This window comes from Lithobates pipiens, unplaced genomic scaffold, assembly GCF_037356315.1.
Source record: "Lithobates pipiens isolate NorthernLeopardFrog02 unplaced genomic scaffold, aLitPip1_a1.2 Scaffold_3, whole genome shotgun sequence".
Classification (NCBI taxonomy): Eukaryota; Metazoa; Chordata; class Amphibia; order Anura; family Ranidae; genus Lithobates; species Lithobates pipiens.
Genome location: NW_027507790.1, coordinates 94,366,738 through 94,392,946, shown reverse-complemented (window position 1 = coordinate 94,392,946; position 26,209 = coordinate 94,366,738). Strand labels below are relative to the sequence as shown.

The 26,209-nt window shown below is 40.8% G+C and overlaps 1 protein-coding gene across 1 annotated transcript in view; it reads left to right on the top strand.

The window, feature by feature from the left end:
• TESC (tescalcin) overlaps window positions 1-26,209 on the top strand; it is a 131,625-nt gene that overhangs the window by 62,453 nt on the left and 42,963 nt on the right. Inside the window, exons 2-3 of the mRNA XM_077462048.1 lie at window positions 5,192-5,261; window positions 23,060-23,140. Of these exons, the coding sequence (XP_077318174.1) occupies window positions 5,192-5,261; window positions 23,060-23,140 (151 nt within the window). The remainder of the gene's footprint in view (window positions 1-5,191; window positions 5,262-23,059; window positions 23,141-26,209) is intronic.

Below are 26,209 nucleotides of genomic sequence, written 5' to 3'. Positions count from 1 at the left end.
AGAAGTCAGGGATCCAAGTGGAGCAGCAGCAAGTAGGGTAAGGAGCCAGAAGGGATGTCAGCAAGCCAGTCTTTAAACAGAACCGCAGGAGATGGTTTCTTGTGATGTGACCAAGGCGAAGGCAGAGATGAAGTGAGCTGGACAGCTTTAAGAAGGCTGGTCAGATGAGTAGGATCAGGAACAGCTGGGTGACTGTGGAGAGAGATGAGAGCTGGCAATTAGCCGACATCTGAGCAGCCAGCCCCAAGAAGGAAGGGCTAAGCAAGCCCTGACACCCCCCCCCCCCCCCAGACTAGGGGACATCCTCAAGGGCCACGACAGTCTCCTCAGCACTCCATCTTGCATCCTCCTCCTGGCATGACTCATGCCTAATTATGAGGTGGCCTGCCCCCTGGGGATTGACTGAGGCCCTCATAAATATTCCAAGCAGCTCCTCCTAGCCTCCACCCACTATACCCAGAACATTCTCCAATGCATCAGAAAACAGGGGGGGGGGGGGGGCACCAAAGAAACTGCTAGGATAAGCCACCCAGCCCTCAGTCACTAAACCCTGACCCAGATTCACAGCCCAGGAGCCAAGCTAAAATGTTTCTACACTAACAGCTACACTAACATTCTAGCACACTACATAGAGGGTGCTACATATTTTATTATTAAAACCAAAATTAAAGGGATAGTTCACCTTTACCACAAAACTGTCTATGCAGATAGGGGCCATCTGTAGATAAAAACAAACTGTGCAGCTCTGACTGGAGTTGAATAAAGTGCTTGCTATAGGTGTAGGCCATTTACATACCTTATGAAGCCAAACTGGAAAACTCCCAGGATGTTGCTAAGTACTCCCAGGACATTGCTAAGTGAGGCCTAGTCATCATGGCTCAGCTCCACCATCACAGGAGTGAGCTCTCAAACGCTGAGATGAGAGCTACTGCATCAAAGCAGAGAAAGAGTATGTGAGGGGGTTTGAATCAGAGAAAGAACTCACCCCTGTGTTGGTGGAGGTGAGTAGTGATGACTAGGCCTCACTTAGCAATGTTCTGGGAGTATTCCAGTCAGGCTTCATAAGGTATGTAAATGGCTTATACCTATAGCAAGGGCTTTATTTAGCTTTTGTCAGAGCTGCACAGTTTGTTTAAAGGGGTTGTAAAGGTAAATGTTTTTTCACCTTAATGCATTCTATGCATTAAGGTGAAAAAACCTCTGACAGTCCCGGCGCCCCCAGCCCCCCTGTTTTACTTACCTCACCCCTCGAAAGTCCCGCGCTCACCCCTCGACATCCTTTCCACCATTCAGCCTGGCCGCTGATTGGCTGGAGTGGATGGATGGAAAGCAGCGCAGCCATTGGCTCGCACTGTTGTCAATCACATCCACTGACGCGGAGGAGGGCGGGGCCGTGTGATACAGCAAGCGGCTATAGCCGCCGGTTGTATCACGGGAGCGCGCCCGCAGATGCTTCTCACCATGCGAGGGAGCTCGCATGAACGTGAGAAGCACCTGCAGGAGGAAGCCGAGACAACCGCCGAGGGACCCCAGAAGAGCAGGTTCGGGGCCACTCTGTGCAAAACGAGCTGCACAGTGGAGGTAAATATAACATGTTTGTTATTTAAAAAAAAAAATTCACTTTACAATCCCTTTAAATCTACAAACATCCCTTGCCTGCATAGGCACATTTTTTGTAAAGGTGAACTATCCTTTTAAAGTACAACTGTAGTTTAAATGTTGTTTTTAACTGAGTCCTTTCTCACTTGGAAGTGTTCTGTCCACTTCTGCCCACTTGGTCTTATACTATTCTTCAGCCCTGATCCAGTGATCTTTTCTGAGCTGCCCCACTCCAAGCTGCCTAGCCTTCATACTGCCAAGGCTCAATTCATTCCTAAGGGAAAGCCATACTGTTAGTGACTGATTAAATGTATTTTTGACTGCAACTAATGTAAATACTAGAATTTAGCTTAATGTACATATCAATATGAACCCTTTTTTTCGATAGACAAAAGAACATTTAGGGCTTTCAAGTTTTTATTGCTGTAAAGATGTTACCATTGGGGAAACTGACCTTTTAAATTTTACTATTGACGATGGTCCTCTGGACGGATAGTGATGGGAAATCCATAATTGTATAGTTGTGACAGGAACATTATTAGCAAAATACAGTGCCTTGAAAAAGTATTCATACCCCTTGAAATGTCCACATTTTGTCATGTTACAACCAAAAACTTAAATGTATTTTATTGGGATTTTGTGTAATAGACCAGCACAAAGTGGCACATAATTGTGAAGTGGAAGGAAAATGATAAATGGTTTTCAAATTTGTTTTACAAATAAATATTTGAAAAGTATGGCATGCATTTGTATTTTGCCCCCCTGAGTTAATAGTTTCTAGAACCACCTTTCGCTGCAATTACAGCTGAAAGTCTTTTTGGGGATGTCTCTACCAACTTTTCACATCTAGAGAGTGAAATTTGTGCCCATTATTCTTTGCAAAATAGCTCAAGATCTGTCAGATTGGATGGAGAACGTCTGTGAACTGCAATTTTCAAGTTTTGCCACAGATTCTCAATTGGATCTATATCTGGACTTTGACTGGGCCATTCTAACACATGAATATGCTTTGATCTAAACCATTCCATTGTAGCTCTGACTGTATGTTTAGGGCCTTTGTCCTGCTGGAAGATGAACCTCCGCCCCAGGCTCAAGTCTTTTGCAGACTCTAACAAGTTTTCTTCTAAGATTTCCCTGTATTTTGCTCCATCCATCTTCCCATCAGCTCTTCTGACCAGCTTACCTGTCCCTGCTTAATGAAAAGCATCCCCACAACATGATGCTGCCACCACCATGTTTCACAGTGTGGATGGTGTGTTCAGGGTGATGTGCAGTGTTAGTTTTTGTAACACATACCTTTTTGCTTTTAGGCCAAAAAGTTCAATTTTGACCAGAGCACCTTCTTCCACATGTTTGCTGTGTCCCCCCACATGGCCACATGGCCTGGACTTCTTATGGCTTTCTTTCAACAATGGCTTTCTTCTTGCCACTCTTCCATAAAGGCCAGATTTGTGGAGTGCAGGACCAATAGTTGTCCTTTGGACAGATTCTCCCACCTGCAGCTCCTCCAGAGTTACCATGGGTGTCTTGGCTGCTTCTCTGCTTAATTCTCTCTTTGCCCGGCCTGTCAGTTTAGGCTGGCAGCCATGTCTTGGTATGTTTGCACTTGTGCCATACTCTTTCCATTTTTGGATGATGGATTGAACAGTGCTCCGTGAGATGTTCAAATCCTGGCCTATTTTTTTTTAACCTAACCCTGCTTTAAACCTCTCCACAACTTTATCCTTGACCTGTCTGGTGTGTTCCTTGGCCTTCATGATGCTGTTTGTTCACTAAGGTTCTCTATCAACCCTCTGAGGGCTTCACAGAACAGCTGTATTTATACTGAGATTAAATTACACGCAGGTGGACTCTATTAATTAGGTGACTTCTGAAGGCAATTGGTTCCACTAGATTTTAGTATTAGAGTAAATGGGGATGAATACAAACGCACGCCACACTTTTCACATCTTTATTGTAAAAAAAATTGAAAACCATTTATCATTTACCTTCCACTTCACAATTATGTGCCACTTTGTGTTGGTCTATCACATAAAATCCCAATAAAATACATTTACGTTTTTGGTTGTGACATGACAATATGTGGAAAGTTTCAATGTTTATGCATAACTTTTTCAAGGCACTGTAGGTGACAGAGACAGAATACACTAATCAGCATTGCCAGCTTTTACAAAAATCTGACAGGGCGGTTGTACAGAAGTCGATCATTAAATTGACTTCTGTACAACCACCTGCCTTTACATGGATTGAAATTTGGCCGGCTTAAAGCGGAGGTCCACCCACCCCACGAAAAATGAAAAGTCAGCAGCTACAAACACTGCAGCTGCTGACTTTTAATATATGGGCACTTACCTGTCCAGGGAGCCCACAATGTCTGCACCGATCTTCGGATCGGCTGTTGGGTGCAGCCGCCACCATTGCCGGTAAGGTAAAGTTCCCTATTGCCCTGCACTTTCTAATTGGAGGAAGCAGAAGGGGGGGGGAGAGCATCCCCGTGGCGCTGTCTCCGAAAGTGGGCTTGTCAAGAATAGGTCCCCGTTCCCTCCTCCCCGCTGAAAGATCCCAAATGTGCCGCTTTAAGGAGAAGAAGATACTGCTAGCCGGCAGGATCAACAGGTAATTTCTATTTTCATGAAGGCATCATTAGAGAAGCAAGGGTCATGGAGAGTGTTTAAAAATTATTGGGAAGCTGTTATTGTTTTTGTTTTGTTTTTGGATTTACAGGCATTAAAGCTATTGTAGCCATGGGATCATCATGCCAGCCAAGCAACTAGCATTTTTAGAATCAGAGGTCATTAGTGGTAGCCTCCATATTGTCTTGGGTTTCCTTTCAATGCACCGACTTCAGTCTTTAGGCTGCAGGTGTAGAAGCTGGAACTTTATATATTGGCCCCAATCAGTCAATCAGCCTTATGTGTAGAAAATCACTGATTTGGCATTTTCTGTTTTGTAATTTTTATTTCCTCCGTGAGAATTGAATGAGTGGCCTGATATGCACATAATGTATAATATAAAATAGAAGTGCAGAGTTGGCTAGAACTTTTCTCTTTCATCCATCTCTCTGTCACATTGATAAACATGAACTGCATTTCTTACAAACAAGTCTGCATTCTCTAAGAACCATTTGCATATTACAGAGCTTAGGAAGCATTAAAATCAGTTGTATGTCATACAACCACTCCAGAGCATTGGGAATTAAGATTGGAATGAAATGCGTCCAGATGTTTTTCCTGTAAATGATATTGCAGTCTTCAGCGAGGATGGACCTGTGTGGCAATAATATTTCATGATAATTTTACTGACTTCTCCACAAAGGGTGACACTTCACTTCTGTCCTAGGCAGTTCTTTTGGGCGATTTGCCTAGAATATTTCAGGCAGTCTTATTAATTTCAGGCAAGGTGCCAGCTCTGTCATTACTGATTTATGTTCTTATTGAGCATTTCCTAGTACAATATGGGGAATGGTGAAGTTGTGACATACCAATTCTGCCCATGCCAATGAAGTCTTTGACACACTATTATACAACTGTGTTTAGATAGCATCATTAACAGGTATGAAATTAACCTCTTCCTTTCCCATTTGTCTTCGCAGTCTCTGCAGAGCAAATTGAACATCTTCACAAGCGCTTCAGCTATCTTTGTGGGGACAAGAGTGTTCTCAGGTAATATACCATTTGTTTACTTATGTAAATGCAAATGAGCAACCCTTAGAGCCACTTTGTGTGCAGTCAGGTGATACTGCTAGTTAGCCTTCACATTGCAGGAGATGTTAAAGATTATGTCAAGGCAAAATAAAAAACTATAACATAAGCAGTACATCTCTGCAATACGTGCATATTTCCCCAGATTTTATTCCCTTATAGACCCTGCAAGTACAGAAAACCACCCAGACCCGGACTAAATAGACTCTATGGCCCTGCTGCCCCTCCTATGGCCGGCGTGCCACCCAGAGCTGGGAGGTCTAAATAGACTGTAAGACCCTGGTACCCACCGTATGTCCTAAGTGCCACCCAGAACTGGGATCTCAAAATAGAATTCATGACATTGGTGCCCAACCTGTGACCCAGTTCAAGCCAGAACTCAGAGGTATAACTAGACTTTATGACCCCGTGCCCAGCCCAACCTATGCTCTGAGTGTCACCCAGAACTAGGAAGTTTAAATAGACTCAATGACTCTGGTTCTCAACCTGTTACCATAGTGCCATTTTTGGCCCTTTAGTGTTTGAAGAGCTGTCCACGGGGCCCAGCAGTCAGTAGTAGGACCATTGACTTCTAAAGGGAATTCTAATAACAGCAATCTCTAGCAGTTTCAGGTAATATGTCCCCAATCGCTGATTGTCTCTATAGCATGACTTCAGTCTCCAGCTACTCCCGTAGAACAGTCTCTGATCGTTTATATAGCAAGTCTTCAGTCTATTACATTTTTCTGTAACATTACATATAACTAATGTTATATAGGCCCTTTGGAGATATCAGGGGTGACTTTTGAGGCACTGCTTTATGAGATAACACAGGAAGTGTGCAGGGGACACAGGACACTTCTTATTTTCTGACAAGATCGACAAGTACATTTTGCACTTTTCAAACAGATATAATAACATTAATCATAAAGTATTAATGCTACTTATACTGATAAAAATGGAAATATACATAAACAATAAAGGTATGATGTGCAGTTTGCACCAAAAGAAGGGCAAACTTAAAGGTTAACTCTACTTTCACAGGGGAAAAAATAGCAAATAAAGAAAAATTAATATAGCGTGTACAATTGCGATACAAGTCATATTGCAATTGAATGTTTTTAAAAATTACCTTTCCTTTTCAATCTGCAGCCGCTGTAATTTTCTATAAATGCAAACCAATATGGCTACCTGGAGGTGTTCTGCATACAGAATGTGTACTGACCACTCCCCTGAAACATAATTTCCTGCTTGTGTTTGGCTCACCAATTTTTCCAGTCTGCCTAAGATACAAGTCAGATTTCAGGCATCCCCACATCAAAAATTAAATTTTTGGTGAGATATTTCTAATAGAAACACATCTAAAGGGATGCAGGCCCAGCAGCTTTCCTCATAAGAGCTCTGCAGCTGCCACAGCTGACTAATAATTATGAAACCACTCCCATTAGACCAACTCTGTCCAGAAGCACAGACAAACACACATGGATTTCTTCAGAATGACAAAAGCAAGGAATCTGCAACAAAGATTGTTATAATCCTTGAAATGTACATAGATCACCCAGAGGGGAATGTTTTTTTCTCAACAAAAGTGGAGTTACGCTTTAAACAAAAAATGTCTGCGTGCAATTAAAAAGTCTGTGAAACTGTAAAGGGATCTTCTTCATAAATACTCAAAAAGATCTCTATGAACTGTGGACATCCATCGCCATTTAAAAAGATCCAAGCTGTGACGTGACCACCTAATTATGGGAAGAATGGGGGCTTACCAGCTTCCTCAGACCCTCTAATTAAAGAAAGATCAGCAGAGCATGTGGCCAAACAACCCAGCTAGGGTCTTAAAGCAGTGTTTCTACGAATCAACTCAAGGGCAGATATAGACAGTGATGATTATCCCAGCATCATCCCAATAGGTTGTCCAGGTTCAGTGCAGAGACATCATGTGCTGGAGTGAATGATCCTAGATTTGGGCTTCCCATGTTTGTCTATTTTTCCCAAAAGCATAATAATAATTACCATATTTATCAGCGTATAACACACACTTTTTTCCCCTTAAAATCAGGGGGAAATCGTGGGTGCGTGTTATACGCCCATCCCCACTGTCTGTGAGGGCAAGAGGAGCGCCGCCGACATAGACCAAGCCGAGCGTTCTGTGTATTTGGCTAGGCTCGGCTCCACTCGACTCTGCTCGCAGTCATGCCCAGTCCCACCACCTAGCCTTTATGTCCCGCCATTGGACCAGTGTTGTGTCCATCAAAGGAGCCGGGCCAAGGGGCGGGATGGATCCATGACTGCGAGCGGAGCTGAGTAGCAGAGTACACAATACACTCGGCTCGGCTTGGTCTATGTCGGTGGCGCTGATCTTGCCTTCAGAGACAGCGGGGAGGAGCCAAATACACACGACATCTGTGTATCTCGGCTGCGCTAAATTTAAAAACCCATCATGCTACAATTTTGGCCAAGGCTGCAGATGCACACTAGGGAAGGCTGCATATGGACACTGGGGAAGGCTGCAGATGGACACTGGGGAAGGCTGCAGATGGACACTGGGGAAGGCTGCAGATGGACACTGGGGAAGGCTGCAGATGGACACCGGGGGAAGGCTGCAGATGGACACCGGTGGAAGGCTGCAGATGGACACCGGGGGAAGGTTGCAGATGGACACTAGGGGAGGCTGCAGATGGACGTTGTGCAAGGCTGCATTGATGGGCATTTAAAATTTGTTTTTTTTCCTTAAACTTCCGTCCTAAACGTTTTTTTCCTTAAACTTCCCTCCTAAACTTGGGGTGCATGTTATACGCCGGAATGTGTTATACGCCGGAATGTGTTATACGCCGATAAATACGGTAAATGCTTCAAGTGGTATATTTATCAAAGCAATATGGAGTAAATAAGAGGAGTTTATTGTAGGGGATTGCATACACTTTAAATAAAACCAATGCAACACATGAAAAATGTAATCCTAATGCATGTCATGACCATGTAGAATTTGAACTCAGGACCTCAACACTGCAAGGCATCTGTGTTTACAATGCAAACATTATGCCAGTGGTACTCCCATATATAAAAAACTGAAAATGCAATTCTGCATTATGACACAACAAAGGTAACCTGTACTTTGATTTTTATATTATTCTTAATCAGGGTTGGATTTTTGCATAGCTGTCATAGGCTGTGATCTAAGGAGAGGGAAAGGGGCAGCACACAACCTGTGGACATTCTATTCAACTCTTTTCTTAAAGATAATCATTATGTACTGATGTTTACAGACAAAAGTGTTGTCCAACATGTCAGGAAATTTTGATACTGTATAATGTATTTATAATTTAGATTGAATCTTACCTTAATATTGTCTTTGATAACCACCTTCTGAAAATGTTAGTTGCCTGGTTGTAATGCATATCCACCAGCTTATTTAATCCCCTCTCTTCATATATACATATGCAGATCAATAATTCGTCTGACCTAGCATGCTTGTTCAGGACCAGTGGTCACATACTGTATCTGAACTGTAGTTATACAATACCACTATGCCACTACCAAATGTTTTTTAATAACTAGAACAAGTACACAAAATCTGAACAACCATGCTAAGAAAAAGATGATCTACCAAACAAATTTCCAGCTTTGCCCTTTTTGGTTTAAAAAAAGGCAAAGACAAAGGCAAAAAAGGACTAGTATATTTACCCCTTTTGTCTGCAAAGCGAAATGACACTTATCATTGAGAAAAGTAAATGTATGGCATGTATTACCAATACCCTGCAAATTGTTATAGTTTGCAGAGATTTCCAAGGGTGTAACATGCTGATTACCATGTGTTTTCTAGGAATGTGTGAAAGAAATGTGTTGCTGTAAGGCAAACCTATTGCTAGACATACTATGGATGTCACTGGTTTTACAGTTATGTGTGAAAATAAAAGAAGCATTGTTTGCTGTAAATATTCTGTTAATCGTGCAGAATTTTGAATGCATGAAAATATTTGCAGTAAATTAGGACTTGGATACATAATACTTGTAGTTTAAAAAAAGAAAAAAAGACTTGAGGTTGACTTTGCCATCAACATTCTTTTGTTTCAGCACCTTCTGGAAAAATTAGGTAAATGTATCTAAATGGTCTGACTTCAGTCAAATCATCACCAAATCTAGGCATGGGATGGAATCCGCTATTGTTTAAATGGGGGCAGCTGATGATGAAGTTCTAAGAGGGTAAAAAATCTTCAGCAGATAGAGAATTGCTATTTAAATCTAAAATCCACTCTGATTTAACAACAAAAGTTGAGTAAGTATCGGGGCGGCACAGTGGTTAGCACTCTCGCCTGGCAGTAAAAAGGGTTGCTGGTTCGAATCCCAACCATGACACTACCTGCCTGGAGCTTGCATGCTCTCCCTGTGCCGGCTTCCTCCCACACTCTAAAGACATGCAGGTAGGGTAATTGGCCTCTGTCCAAAATTGGCCCTAGTATATGAGTGGGGGTCTTGGATTGCAGGCTCCTTGAGGGTAGGAACTGATGTGAGTGTGCAATGTACAGGGATAGGGACAGTTGTAGACACTCACTCAGGTTGAACTGGATGGACTAGTGTCCTTATTCAACCTTACTAACTATGTAAGTACTGTAGATTGGAAGGTAAGTTTAGATTGCGGTTAAGCTGGCCATATATTGATTTGTGTTCAGACTATGGGCTGAGCAGAAAAAAATCCAACAGGTTTGTCCATCCATGAATCACCAAATTTCCTGCTATTGTATTCTGACAACTGCCACCAGTTGCTATCAGAATACCCAAACAGTGACTGCATTCTACTCTTCGGCCAAACATTTTCCATCTTGCTCCTTTGATTTTTCAATTGAAAGGTTTAGCAGAAGGGAGGCTACCAGCGGGTGTAATTTTGGCCAGTCCATCAGGCACATCAGAAACCAGTAGAAATAATGTGTGGACAGCTCTAGTGTTCAGTCACAAAAAGGGCTAGGGATAGGCATTTGCTGCCAAAGCCAGGAGGAGTTCCCAGATTAGCTATTATTCATTTGTTTAGCCTTAAACAGCATGGATGGAGGAATCTACACTGCCACCAGCTGCTGGCTGAATACCTGAATAGCGACTCCATCAGATAGGATGTAGTCACTGTTCAGCTTATAAATTTTCCACTCAGCTCAGTCCAATAAATTGCATTTGGTTGGGCTGGATAGTGCCAACAAGACCACCAACAGCTCCAATTGCAGCAGATTCAGCAAGAATCAAACGAAAATCGAGTCTTGTATGGCTAGCCTAAAACTTTTGTGTCTTATAGGTCATCTTCAAAGAGCCTGACCTCATGTGCAAATGCGAATGCATACGTAGGTCCCGCATGCATATGTTAATGGTGATCGTACAACACATGTGAGGTATTGACACGATTTTCAGAGTGAGAGCAATAATTCTAGCACCAGATCTCCTGTTTATCTCTAAACTGGTAACCTGTAAAGTCTTAGTTTGCCACCTTTTAATGGGCGTGCAAAATTTTAAAGCGTGACATGTTTGCACTAAAATTCATTCGTGTATTTTTTACTGAAAATAAGCTTATTTGATAAACTTCTGCGCAAATATCTTGTGAAATTAAAAAAATTGCAACAGCCACCATTTGTCTCTTTAGGGCATTTGATTTCAGAAAAGTTTGGTCATTCTAAGTAATTATCAAAATGGGCTTGGGCAGCAGGTGGTTAAAGTTATTTACCTAAAAACCCTTCTTTGTGTAGAAATTGAAAACCCTGAAGCCTGCATTTCAATGCATTTGTTGAAATGCAAAAAAGTTGGGTGCTCAACCTGTTGCCCTCCAGCTCTTGCAAAACTACAAGTCCCATGAGGCTTTGCAAGGCTGACAGTTACAAACATGACTCCCAAAGTCAGAGGCATGATGGGACTTGTAGCTCTGCAAGAGCTGGAGGGCCACAGGTTGAGCACCCATGCTCTAGAGCAGTGATGGCCAACCTTGGCACCCCAGATGTGTTGGAACTACATTTCCCATGATGCTCATGCACTCTGCAGTGTGGGTGAGCATCATGGGAAACGTAGTTCCAAAACATCAGGGGTGCCAAGGTTCGCCATCACTGCTCTAGAGGTTGTTAAGGGTTTCTTGAGCTGTGGCTGATTGACCTCCAATTTCATTTTTCTTGCATAGTTCCGGGGTCACTGCCTCTTGGCAGAGCCAGTTGCATGATATCAAAGATCTTTTTAGGTGACTATTGTCATGGTTGGCACTGTCAGATGCCAAAGAGAGAGGCAGCTCCAAAAAAAGTTTTTTAGGGAGGTGAGAGAAAAGGAGAGAAGCTGCCAACACAGAAGGTAATTAGACACTCCCAGAAGAGAAGAAGGCTATGACATGCAAGGAGGGATGTTCTGTGCTAGAGAATTGACCAGTCAATTTTTTTAGCATCTTCAAAGGAACATGGTAAGGGAATCAAAAATGATTTAGGGACAGGAAAAACAAGTAATTATTTGGTTTTTCTATGATTTTACCTGCAATGTTTTAAGTTGGTGACAGACTCTCCTTAAAGAGGAAGTAAACCCTGATGAGTTTACTTCCTCTTTCATTCCCTGCAAAGGTAAAGCATAATGGACTACTATGCATCGCATAGTAGTCCATTATGTGTCACTTACCTGACACAGGAGCCAGCGAAGTCACCGCTGTCCCCTGTAGTCCGGCGCATCCATCTTTTCAGTGGGTCTTGCTGCTCCGCCGATGTCATTCTGCAAAGCCGCGATGACGTCACTCCCGCGCATGCACACGGGAGCCGCCACGCGTGGCATATTCGCAGTTGACCATGCCGCGTTCAGTGCGCCTGAACGCCGCATGCGCCGTAGACAGCGATGCCTGTCTTTCGGAAAATATCTCCTAAACCGTGTAGGTTCAGGAGATATTTCTTGGACCTACAGGTAAGCCTTAATCTAGGCTTACCTGTAGGTCAAAGTGTGTTGTAAGGGTTTACAACCACTTTAAACAGCAGAAAGTAAAAGAGAGGTCAGTACCTTTCTATACGGTTGACTGTATTCTGTGTTGTGAACCGTATAGAAAGTGTTGTGTTGTGTAATCCTTAATCACAAGGCCAAACATTGGGTTAGGTAAACTTGTTAAACTGGTGAACCGCCCTCAGAAGCCTTTCATTTAAAGGTTGGAATGTTTCTTCTGTGAAATTATATTGTAATGAAGGTGTTACACTTTTGAATGACTCATTCTGTGTCTTAAAGAAACATAATACTGCCTGAGCATCATTAAAACCTTTTATCACCAAAGCCCTTCATTCAGATACAACACATAGCATCAATTAAATAAGGCGGAGAAATGTGTAAGGTGGTGATTACCTAAGCCTTCAGTTTGTGAAGACACCTACTTTGTCCTGCTGTTTGTTCTTGTTTTCTGTGACTACCGGCATGCGCTCATCATTGGTGGGCTAGAGAGTGACGTACAGGAAAGTGGCCAGATGCGACCAGGGCCTTTCCCTATACTTGTACATTGGCAGCTACATTCCTTCACATGCCACCAGTCTGTTAGTTTAATCGGTTTTGCCTATGTTTTCTGTTTTGATGAACAGTATAATTATCCACTTAAGGACCGCCGCATGTAATTATACGTCGGCAAAATGGCATGTACGGGCACAAGCACGTACCCGTACGTGCTTGCCTTCCAGCAGGTGGGGGGTCCGATCGCTTCAGGAGCGATCCGGGATGAGGGGATGGCCGTTGGTTTCTGCCCATCCCCTCTCGATCGCTCCTGGCGAATGAGAAGCTTCCCCTGCCTGTGTAGTGTAAACACAGGCAGGGAGGAAGTGATGTCACTCTCCTCGGGGCGGTCTTTTTGACCGGACTGCGAGGAGAGGACATAGTAAGTGCACCAATCACTACACTGACACGTAGGTACACATAGGCACACAAATCACCTCCCATCACCCCCCCCCCCCCCGATCGCCCACCCCCCCCCCAGTCACAGTGTCACTGATTGCAGTGATCATTTATTTACTGATCACTGCATTTACTGTCAGTTGTGACAGTAAAAAGTGTCAGGGCAGTTAGTGATAGGTCCGTATAAGTGTCACTGGTGAGGCTGGATAGCCAGTTAGTTATTTAGGTTTCCCGTCAGGTTTTTATATAGCGTCCGGGACCCCCATATACTACCTAATAAAGGTTTTAACCCCCTGATTGCCCCCAGGTAACCCTTTCACCCCCTTTTGCCAGTGGCACTAAGCGATCGTTTTTCTGATCGCTGCATTAGTGTCACTGGTGCCGCTAGGTAGCTAGTTATTTTTTAGGTTTACTGCCAGGTTTTTATAGCGTTGGGTACCCCCATATACTACCTAATAAATATTTTAACCCCCTGATTGCCCCTAGAGTTAACCCTTTCACCAGCGAACACTGTATAAGTGTCACTGGTGACGCTGGTTAGCCAGTTAGTTATTTAGGTTCCCCGTCAGGTTTTTATATAGCGTCAGGGACCCCCATATACTACCTAATAAAGATTTTAACCCCCTGATTGCCCCTAGTTAACCCTTTCGCCAGTGATCACTGTATAAGTATTACGGGTGACGCTGGTTAGTTAGTTTGCTTTTTATAGCATCAGGACACCCACCATTTATTACCCAATAAAGGTTTAACCCCCTGATCACCCGGCGGGTGATATCAATTAGGTTTTTGGGTCAGGGTCTGCGTCGCCCCAGGCAGCGCTAGGTTAGTGCCAGTACCACTAACACCCACGCGCAAAGCATACACCTCCCGTAGTGGTATAGTATCTGAACAGATCAATATCTGATCTGATCAGATCTATACTAGCATCCCCAGCAGTTTAGGGTTCCAAAAAAACGCATTGTTAGCGGGATCAGCCCAGATACCTGCTAGCACCTGCGTTTTGCCCCTCCGCCCAGCCCACCCAAGTGCAGTATTGATCGATCACTGTCACTTACAAAACACTAAACACATAACTGCAGCGTTCGCAGAGTCAGGCCTGATCCCTGCGATCGCTAACAGTTTTTTTTTTGGTAGCGTTTTATATTTAAATCCTGAAGGCGGTGCTTGGTTTTCGGGGTCCTGTACGTGACTAGGCTCCCAAAAAGTCCCCCACATGTGGTATCCCTGTACTCAGGAGAAGCAGCAGAATTTATTTTGGGGTGTAATTTCACTTATGCCCATAGCATGTGTGAGCAATATATCATTTAGTGACAACTTTGTGCAAAAAAAAAAAAAGTTTGTAATATTCCCGCAACTTGTGGCAAAATATAAAATATTTCATGGACTCAACATGCCTCTCAGTAAATAGCTTGGGGTGTCTACTTTCCAAAATGGGGTCATTTGGGGGGGGGGTTTGTGCTATTTTGGCATTTTATGGCCTTCGAAACTGTGATAGGTAGTGAGGAGTGAAATCAAAAATTTGCACCCTTAGAAATCCTGAAGGCAGTGATTGGATTTCGGGGTGCCGTACGCGGCTAGGCTCCCAAAAAGTCCCACATATGTGGTATCCCCGTACTCAGGAGAAGCAGCAGAATATATTTTGGGGTACAATTCCACATATAACTATGGCATGTGTTAGCAATATATCATTTAGTGACAACTTTTTGTAAACTTTTTTTTTTTTAAATAAATATTCAATGGGCTCCATTTCCTTGGGGTGTCTACTTTCCAAAATGGGGTCATTTGAGGGGGTTTGTACTGCCCTGCCATTTTAGCACCTCAAGAAATGAGATAGGCAGTCATAAATTAAAAGCTGTGTAAATTCCAGAAAATGTACTCTAGTTTGTAGACGCTATAACTTTTGTGCAAACCAATAAATATACGCTAATTGACATTTTTCTTACTAAAGACATGTGGCTGAATACATTTTGCCCTAAATGTATGAATACATTTAGTTTATTTGATTTTTCTTATAACAAAAATTAGAAAATATATATTTTTTTCAAAATTTTCAGTCTTTTTCCCTTTATATCGTAAAAAATAAAAATCGCAGAGGCAATTAAATACCATCAAAAGAAAGCTCTATTTGTGGAAAGAAAAGAACGCAAGTTTCGTTTGGGTACAACATTGCATGACCGGGTAATTACCAGTTAAAGCAGTGCAGTGCGAAATTGTAAAAAGACCTCTGGTCCTTAGGCTGACAATTGGTCCGGGGTTAGTGGTTAAAGTAGTTTTATAGAACGTTTATTGAATGCCACTTTTGTGTAATGGATTTAAACCCCAGAGATATATATATATATATATATATATATATATATATATATATATATCTTTTTTTTTTTTTTTGCCATCTGTGTTCAGGAGATTTCCCCTTCTTGTCTGTAGCCACATCAGGAAGTGAGAGGAAATCTGTCACCAGATCAAATGTTACTGTAGGAAGATGTCCCCTCTATTCCTGTTCTGGTAATAGCTCAATATTTTGACAATGGTCACCAGGACAAAATGAGAGACTGAATTTTCCCAATGGGGACACTGACAGCAGTAAAGCCCCAGTCAGTGGCGGAATTATCAGGGTCGCACCAGTCGCATTTGCGTCTGGGCCCTTGAGTTCCCCCACTGTGAGGGGGCCCGCCACCGCACAGGAGATAGTGATTTGCACAGAGTCCCAGTCCGCTTTGCCCTTCCTCTCCGGCTGCTCCGCCCATCCTCTCCACCCATCCTCTGCTCCCGCACTCATGGGGACAGTCCAGAATGTGGGAGTGGCAGAATGTGTTTTAGGGTGTAATTTTTGCTATATACATGCTATGTGTTAGAAATATCTTATAAATTGACAACTTCGTGTAAAAAAAAAATGCGTTTTCATTTTTTTACACATTTTCCAAAAACTTCTGGAAAAAAATGAACCGTTCAACAGACTCATTATGCCTCATAGAGAGATACGTTGGGTTGTATGCTTTCCAAAATGGGGTCATTTTGGGGGAAATTCCATTGTCCTGGTGCTCCAGGGCCTTCAAAAGTGTGTCATTTTTGTTCGTAGAATGCCTGAAGGTGTTACTTCAATTTTGGGCCTCTGTATGTGGCCAGGCTGTGTAAAAGTCTCACACGTGGTATCGCCATACTCAGGAAGAGTAGCAGAATGTATTTTGGGGTGTAATGTGTTATATGCATATGCTGTGTGTGAGAAATAACCTGATAATATGACATTTTTGTAAAAAAAAATAAAAAAATAAAAGAAAAATATTCATTTTGCAAAGAATTGTGGAAAAAAATTACAACTTAAAAAAAACTCAGCATGCTACTTACTTTATACCTTGGAATGTCTACTTTCTAAAAAGGGGTCATTTGAGGGGTATTTGTACTTTCCTGACTTGTTAGTGTCTCAAGAAATGAGATACACCTGATGTACTGAAGGCCTGATCAGATGTGATCAATTTTCAGTGATTGGCACCATAGTTTGTAGACTATAACTTTCACAAAGACCAAATAATATACACTAATGTGGGTTATTTTTAACAAAGATATGTAGCAGTATAAATTTTGGCCAAAATTTATGAAGAAAAATTACTAATTAGCAAAATTTTATGACAGAAACAAAGAAAAAGGCATTTTTTTCACAAAATTTACGTATTTTTTTATTTATAGCACAAAAAATAAAAAAAACACTAGTGATTAAATACCACTAAACGAAAGCTCTATTTGTGTGGAAAAAAGGATGCAAGTTTCATATGGGTACAGTGTTGCATGACTGAGTAATTGTCATTCAAAATGTGGTGATAAATAGTAACTTGTCCTTGCCCAAATCCACAATTCAATCCTCTTAAAGCACCACACACAGATGAATACCCTACTCTGTCTCTCTCACCTGCCCACTTTAGCAACACTCTCCGTCTTGGCAGGATCATAGGACACATATCAACTACCTAACAATACATTTGCATTCAGAAGAAAAAACAACTTATACTCTAAATTGGAATTCCAAGACAAGACCAAAATTCACATACACCTAAAATAAAGCATTTCTCTCTATTAACAACAACTTTCCCTTGCCTAATAACCAATAATTCACCAGTAGTTCACAAGCTTCAAAAAAATGCTACCAGTGACATCACTTGTGTGTGCCACACTCCAAAGCTCTGCTATACAATACTTCTTACATTTAAGCTATGTTCGGGTTAACCTCTTAACTCTTACCTTTCTGTTCCAACCTTTATTATTGAATTAGCAGAACAAAGATGGCAATGTTATATGTTATAAAACACTTGGTCTGTATTTGGCTAATCATTTAAAACAAGTAACAATTATTATACTGAATGGCAAGCTCACCTTTTTTTTACCTCTATATTAATAACATGGGCTTACACATATCTCAAAATTTCTCAATCTCTACTGCGTAGGTTTGAGACAGGCTGCAAAAAATGTCAACAATTTCATGTAATTCCTGACCATCCTTTGGTTCAAATATTTTTCATAATCAATAAATACATGAAAATTAATTTTCCCGCAATGCTACAGCAAACATGGACACTTTGCCAGGATTGGTATGCTTCACCATTAATGTTCTCCATTGTCCCTTTAAACCTCTAAAAGCTCTGTAATGTTGCTTCCTGTTTTTAAAACTAAATTTTACTCCTGCGTATCTTGTCTCTGAACTGTATGGCGGACATATCGGTAGCATACTAATTCACCTTTGATAATGGATTTAACTGCAGACACAGTGTCCGTAGGTTTTTAGATGTGTGCTCTACCTGGCCCCAGTAGTGGTAAGTTCTATTAAGTTTTCCACTGCAATCCCAAGACCTTAATACTTTTATTAATAAATAACTCCTCTCTTCCTTTTCACCTTCACTTAACTTGCTTTACCCTCTACAATGTAGGATGTTTTTATTAAATACACCTTTAAACTCACTTACTTTATCCTCATCACAAAGTAGGGTGTTCTCAGAACATTCCCTTTCTTTACACAACCCCCCAGCCCATCTAACACATTCCTTTGCAACCTTCAAAATACTATTCAATAACAATAACACATCTTGCAAATAAATGAAGCACTTATAATTACAATTCTACAAACAAATATTAATAAAGGGGAGACCTCATATACGATTGTACTTATACTGTACTGACTGGCCATTTACTATTCATTCTCTTTGTACACTGTATGTCTATTTTGTTCTCATAAGATATTTGTTGACACTCATCAAAAATATAAATACCAGTTCCAAATTTAAATCGCATAGCCAATAACCCTCTTTTTTTTCTCATATGCACCATAGCACCAACATTTCTTTAATTTCTTTTTAACACCTTAAGTAATGACATACACACATTTTCCCCTTACCTTCATTCAATATTTAAAGAAAACTTAGCAGATTATATGAACATACATACAAAAGTACTCACCACTCTCACTATATTTTGGATATAGGCAAGGGAAATTTCTAATTTACTTTGTCCCTATTTCTGACTAAAATTCCTACCTACCTGATCGATCACCTTTATTCCCATGAGCACCAAGCTTCCAATGGGCATGTACACTTTTCCACAGTGTTCCTAAAAAGCTTAAAGCCAGCCTGGGCATAACATTATAGAAACCCCAAGCTGCTACAACAACAAAAAATATCAGCAATCACAAGTTATCTTATTACTTCTATGCAACAGAAAGAGAAGCAAATATTTAGTGGGCGCTGTTGGTTACCTAAATATCCTTCCTAAAAGGATACTGAACTGAGTCTTAAATAAAGACTCGGGTCTCCCAAAGACCCTATAATATCACACTCCTGTGAGTGTGTCTATTAAGGCATGGTCCGTCCCTCCTTTCTCTTTAAATTTAAAAGGCTAAGACTTTATCAGAGCCAGGGTAAGGAAGAATTTGTCAAAATAGACAAAGGTCTACCCAACATGGATAATTGTCCTATCCTGGATGAGAACCTATCCGAAAGGAAATAGTAGGTATTCTGGATGGCCACCCTTTTTTATAGGCATACCAACAGCACAACAGCACCCTCAGATATCTGGAGACACCAAGAAAATGAGAAGCAAGTTGTGCATTCGTAAAATGTCTGCCTTTATTAGGTGTGTTACAGCTTATATATGGTTCAACATACCAATAGAAAGAGGGAAGGGGGGAGTGGTTAGTAAATGATGTATTTGTATAGAGATATATAGTTATATGGTTATACAAGTTAGATACCTCATCATGAGTAATCACGGGTCAACAGGCTGTCTTGTTATGAGTCGTACATCCTGTCCCATGGCTTACCAACCCACAATTGTGTGTGTGTGTGTGTATATATATATATATATATATGTATATATATATATATATATATATATATATATATATATATGGTTTGGGCATATTACTACAATCCTCTCTTTTGTCACGAACGTGACAAACACAAACTCAATATGCCCCGACATTCACCTGGACTACTTTCCCACAAATTTACCACCACACTACACATGTAAAAATAGAAAACAATAATCACATAATCTCAGCTGCATAGCAATTGTCCATGAAATATAAAGGTGGAAGGGGTATTACAGTCCATAAAAGCAAGTGGGAGGGGCATGACAGCCTTTAGGCCAAATAAAAATAGTCCCAAAGAAAAGCACAAAAAAAGTCTCTTGTATGACTTCTGAATGTATATTAGATTCATAAAAAAGGACGGAAAAGGAAATGTCCACATTATAATTCTCATTCTCCTAAACTTTTCCCAAAAGGTTTGGTTCAATTCTGTGCTCACCCATATTTTACAGAGATCGTCCACCCCAAAAACACTGCCTCTCTTTGTAAGGATAGAACTCAATATCCACAGACAGACTGGAACTGATGCATTGGGCTAGTCTTGGGTCTATGGGCTGGCCTATCTGGATCTCTCCCTTGTGATGCTCACTGGAATTCCACAGACCTTGGGCGTGTGTTATTGACTAATCTTCAAGGTGTCAATCCCAGGAACATTTTCCAGCAGGAGTCCACCTTTACTCATCTCAGCACCTCCTATGGTATTTGAACAACAAAGATTAAAAATTAAGCTTTCCATGTAAAAGCTGTAATCGTCTCTTCATCAGGATAGGGTATAGGGTAGGGTATGAACGGGGTATAGGGTATGAATGGGGTGGGCTTTTCTTCATGTGCATGGGGCTAGGGGTGAATGCTGCCTGGCTGACTGGGGCGGATACTCTTCATCCAACATGAATAATCACAGACTCTACCTGATCAATTCAGACCTTAACCATTGGAGGTATAAATAATATTCATTATTGACTCAAACATAAGTAAAGCATGCAGAAATAAAAATGTTTATCAGCAAGAGGTTTCATTATATAGATTCAATATATTTAACTAAACATTTCTTTGTCCCCCTTCAAATCCAGTATTTCAACAAAACTTAAATACCTTTTTAGTTCCTTCTATCCCTGGGACCCAAGTGGAACCGAGGGTCTCCGAACAGAACATTTTACCCAAACACATATTCTGACTCAGAAGTCAGCCTCCCAACTTTGCAAATATATCTGATCATCGGCAACAAACTAAACATTGATGGATAAACGATATTACATCATTAACATTTCACTATTGACACTCTGGGAATTCAAAAGGTAAATATATCCAGAATAGACACTCTGACTGTTATTCAAACAAACTTTCCCCTCAATATTTTAGTATCTCATGGACTCAATACATGCAGCAATTCATTTTGGTCCTCTTTACTTAATTTTAGTAACTCTTCAAACATTTATAATTTCACCCTTTTTTTTAACCAAAATCCCATTATCAATTTTTATTTAACCCCAAACGTTTAGGGAAATAGACATTATCAGGAACAATAACCTCTACTCCTAAAACAAGAAAACACAATATGATACAACTCTTTGTGTACATTTTAAACAAACACTTTAAGATAATAATACCCTGTACATTTATTAAACAAAATACAACCACTTTCTCATTCCACATTCATTTGGCAATCCATTCATTCTTAATTTAGACCTGTTTTCCATATTTTTCCATATTTCTCTGGCATAGAGCCTGCAATACATAACTTTCTTATTCTTTCAATAGCATAGATATATACTTTCTAATTATGAAATATTCTTAAACTTGTATTTAACCACAAAAAGATAAAATCAAACATTTTAAAATCCCCAATCCTTGTTAATATTGCCCAAACACAATTAAAACCATTTGCACATATATAGCACATTTGCTGCAATTGCAAAAAAAAAACTTTTAACTTCAATAATGTAAGGATAGGCAACTAACTACAACAAAAACAGTCCTTAAAGTCAGACTCCAACTGAAATGATCAAAATACCCTATACATAAATTGAAATGCTATTTTAAAAAATTTGTATCTGATCAGATTCCTCAAAAAAATAAACATTTGGTACCATCGCATACGTGCATACAATTTATCAGTGATGTGTCACATCCACTCTTGCTCCCCAACTGAACGGAGAAAAATACCCAGTAATTTCAGGTATGGACTTACTGGGTATTTTCTACCCATGGGTGAACTAAGCAGCAGAGAGTGACAAAAAGGCGCAGCTTTGAAAAACACAGGTTCACTCCAAGTCCACATTTACAATATGCTACATTTGTTCTTAAAAACAAATAGGCTGTTCATTGTAAGAAAATTATCTTATGCCAAGATATTGACTAATTATGTGTTTGAGCAGTGGTGGCCCATCCACTAGGGGCGCACGGGCACGACTCCCCTATCCATGCATCCAGCCCCCTGATCCACATACAGGGCGCCAGGCCATGGATTCCAATGGGGTGGGTGTTTAAAGCTCGTGATTAGAGCCTGAGGCTCTAATAGGCTTCAAAAAAAGGTGGGCCCAGGGGCAGAGCACTGCACCCTGAGCCCACCCAGTTGTATGACAATAGCGAATGAATATTCGCTATTCTCACCCCAAGACCACCACCTGCCACACTTAGAGGGGGTAGGTGCGGGACTGACCACTGTGTTTGAGTATGCCTAATATACACATAATATGCAGTGTTTATTCGTCAGCCTAACTAAACATTGTTTGAGTTATAGGTGGAGTATGGTGGGTGGACTGGCTTATATCACTTGAGAGCACCAAGAGTAAGATCTCTGAGCTCGAGCTCCTATTCATGTTCCTATACACTGTAAATATTTTGGAGCTTCTCCCACTTTGGAGCATTCCCATTCTTGTTGCATTTTCCATAGTATAAACCAAATTAAAGTCCAGTTGAACGTTCAGTTTAAAATAGCTAGATACTGCAAACATGCTGAAGAAAAGGACTCTTGCTTTCCGTTTGGAAGCAATGCTCTTTCTGCAGAGGTCTAACTTGCTCCCTGCTAATTCAGAGCTATAGAACCATATTCAGCAAAGCTTATGCACTCTAATGATTGAAGACAATGGCATTCATGTAAGGTACCTTTCCACAGCATGCTGGCAGGGGACAGGCTTTTCTACTTAGGCTGTGGCTGCTTTGTAAAGAACATAAACATTATGTGAATTCCAGTATCACAGCAAGCATCTCCAGGACATGTTTTTTTTTCTGCAGATAAGAACCATGGGGTGCCAGGTGATATCTATTATTGTATACAGTACCTTGGAGCTGCCTCATTGATGGCAGATGAGCGCACACTGGTTTATTGAACTTGTTGGTATCTTGGAGGCTGTTAAAGCCATGAAGACTCAAACTATTGAATAAAGGTTTTTATTTCTGTAGAATAGCAAAGACATTACCATCTGGGGTTGTTTTTTATTTTAATACTCACCAAAAACTGAAATGCCAGTTTTGACTTGGCTGCCTTTTTATTTTGAGTGTTATGCAGTATCCTTTTGAAAATATTGCTTACTTCTTTAAGTAAAGTTTTTTTTTCTTTTTTTAACAGGAAAAATGATTTTGAGAAGGTTTTAGATCTGGAACAGAACCCTATTCGAGAAAAAATTAAAAATGCATTTTTTGATAAAAGGTAAGTTAACTCTTTTACATTGCTCTTAATAGCTACTATTTTCTTCCCACAGGATCCATATTTTATTTCCACTTTTCTGTCTGAGATGGTAAACACTTCACAAAGAGCCAATTAACACTGGCTTGCTTATTAAAGTGATTGTAAGGCTTCAGTTATTTTATTTTTCAAATAACAAAAATATCATACTTCTCCACTGTGCAGCTTGTTTTGCACAGAGTGGCCCCGATCATTGACTTCTGGGATCCCTCGGCATCTCTCACAGCTCCTCCTCTTATCAGATAACCCCCAGGAGAAGCTCTCTCCCGGGGGGTTACCTTGCGGGCGAGGACCCTGACCCTGGAGCAGAGGGTTTTTAATTAGCCTGTTACGGTTTTTCCAAACGGCCATCAATATGGCCAAATACAAACTCAACCATATCATTATGTGCTGCTGCATTCTTCATAATTTCCTGTGGAAGAATGCAGCCAACTCTCTGGCCTCAGTTACGACTGAGGCCGATTCACCAGCACAAACAATGACGGCGCTTGAAACCGGCCGTCCTGGCCTGCCCCTCCAAAGCGCCTGAGAAGTACTGCAAAGCTATGTGGAGTACTTCGTGGGTAGGGGGGGAATTGATTTACCAGAGAACCTGGAAGCTCCTGAAAATATTTAATTTTTTTTAAACTAAACTTATATTTCATTTGATTTACTGCTTGTGTTTATTATCTGTTTCCTAGGTTCTCCAATGGCCTTTTATTTTTGGCCATTTTTTTCAATAGTGCAAACGTAACTTATTTGATACATAAGGTGACAATCTCTTCTTCAGCTAACTATTATGTTGTGCTGTGGGTCTGCTACACACACAAAATGTTTTTGTTGTTAATGTATGTAATGCATTAATGATAAAAAAATAATCATCCTTTTCAACTCCATGTATTAATTGCTTGTAGTTCCTAAAATGGCCTGATTTGGGCAAATTTTACAGCACAGTGGGGGTTATTTACTAAAGGCAAATTCACTTTGCACTACAAGTGCACTGCAAGTTTTGATTCCAAGGACATTCACATGTGCTTTATAAAAGGGTTTTTAACAAACCAACATCTTTGGTGTATAACATGTATGTTTGACTGTATATAGCCTTTTTTGTGGCTAAACAGGCATTTTTAAAACCATAACATACACATCCCCAACTCAGGAACTTACAAAGTTCAACTTTGCTAAAGTGAAGGCCATATGAGACATTAGTATGTCAAAACTGTGTTGATTTTGCCTTCATCATATGCATTTCCCTCATGATCCCATGCCTAAAACATGTGTCTTTTCCCTACATCTGTTTTTCTAAAGCCACACAACACACAGTGTGTCAACATGTGCTATCTGCCATCATGGAATATAAATATACGTGTTTTTTGTTGACCTTTTCTAATTCCCGATTGCACAATGTGATCTCACTGATGAGTACTTGTGCACTTGCACTGTTGGAGTTTCTTCTTCCACAACATCCACATCACCAAAAAAAAAAAACACACCATGTATTATAAATATGCAGGTATACATCTATCACCTGAAGCTGTGGTCTGAGACACTGACCTGTGGACACCATTTCGACCACTCCCTGAACCTCTGCATCCACATCCTCAGGTTGTGTGCTGAGTTTCCCTTCTTCAGGAGATCTTGGGTTCCCGGTGTCCTCAGGTATCACGATTATTTTCTCACCTATGTGAATATAAAAATGGTATACTTAGCAGACAGATATTTGAGGCTAGAAATAGAGTTCCAAGCTGAAGACATGATTTTTTCCCTTTCAAAAGCTGGAATACTTACCTGTTTTGTGCAAGTTTTACACATGGAGAGACCCCTAGTATCCACTGGAGCACCTGCGTGAGACACCATGAAAAGGTTGTTATGGTGTCCCACACTAGTGCTCCTGCATCCAGATGTGTAAACAGCTGCTGAGTGTCCTCTCCTTACACTGAATCAAGTTGTCATTTCATTCTAGTTTCAAACAAATCTAGACAACAATGTAATAAACTTATTTTAAACAAAATAGGCATGAACAAATGTAGTTAACGCACATCTGCCAAAAATGTCGTATTAGTGGTTGAACGAACGATGTTTAATACGAACAATCATACTGTGTCCATGAACCTCAAACTTGGCATTCCTCCACTCCGCCCTCCAACCAAAAGGACCAAGAAGGCAAGGAATCTTGAGGAGTCCATGGCTGCTTTCTTAAAACAGGTTAATGCGGTACTTAACACGACCCCTGGTGGCCGCAAGACATATGGTCTTGTCACTGCAAGCAGACTAGAAGACATGGAGGAGGGCCAACGCACAATCTGTGAAGAAATAATTTTGAAGGCCCTAAACAAGGGCACGAGGGACAAACTCACAACTCAAACCCACCTGTGTGAGTTGGACCACCTCCAGCAACACCACCAACAGCTCAGCCACCCAACCCACCACAGCAACATGGAACGAAGCGTGGAAGGAAGTGTTGAGAGTGATGGCTTGGGTTTATGTGTGGTCTGGCAAAAAATGCAGGCTGTTGTAAGGCCACAGCCTCGAGACATATATGTTATCTGCTGCTGCTCCCGATCTCTTGGAGTTCTGGACCGTATTGTGCTCCCTATTAAATGGACTCCTCAGGTTACCAATTTTGACAGTCAAATAATTGATGTCTGCCCTGGGGTACAAAGGCTTCGCCAATTCCAACTGTTTCTCCAGGGTTGACTTCCTCTTTATTTTGTTATGAGCTTGTGCTCCCTATTAAATTTCAAATTTGTGTTTTGACAAATACTTGGTTATATGTTTTACTACAAAAAGGACAGTTTGTTTGTGAGTAGGCAGGTACATTTCAAAAATACAATGACACACATAGTTGTATCTTTGAGGTTAAAAAAATCAAGATAATAATGGTGTTGTGGTAACACAAAATGAAAAAAAAAATTATTGAGATCACTAGAAAAAAAAAAAGATTATTCTGGAGATCACTAGAAAAAAATAAAAATATGGAGAGCACTAGAAAAAAAAAAGATTATTCTGGAGATCATTAGAAAAAAAATAAAAATATGGAGAGCACTAGAAAAA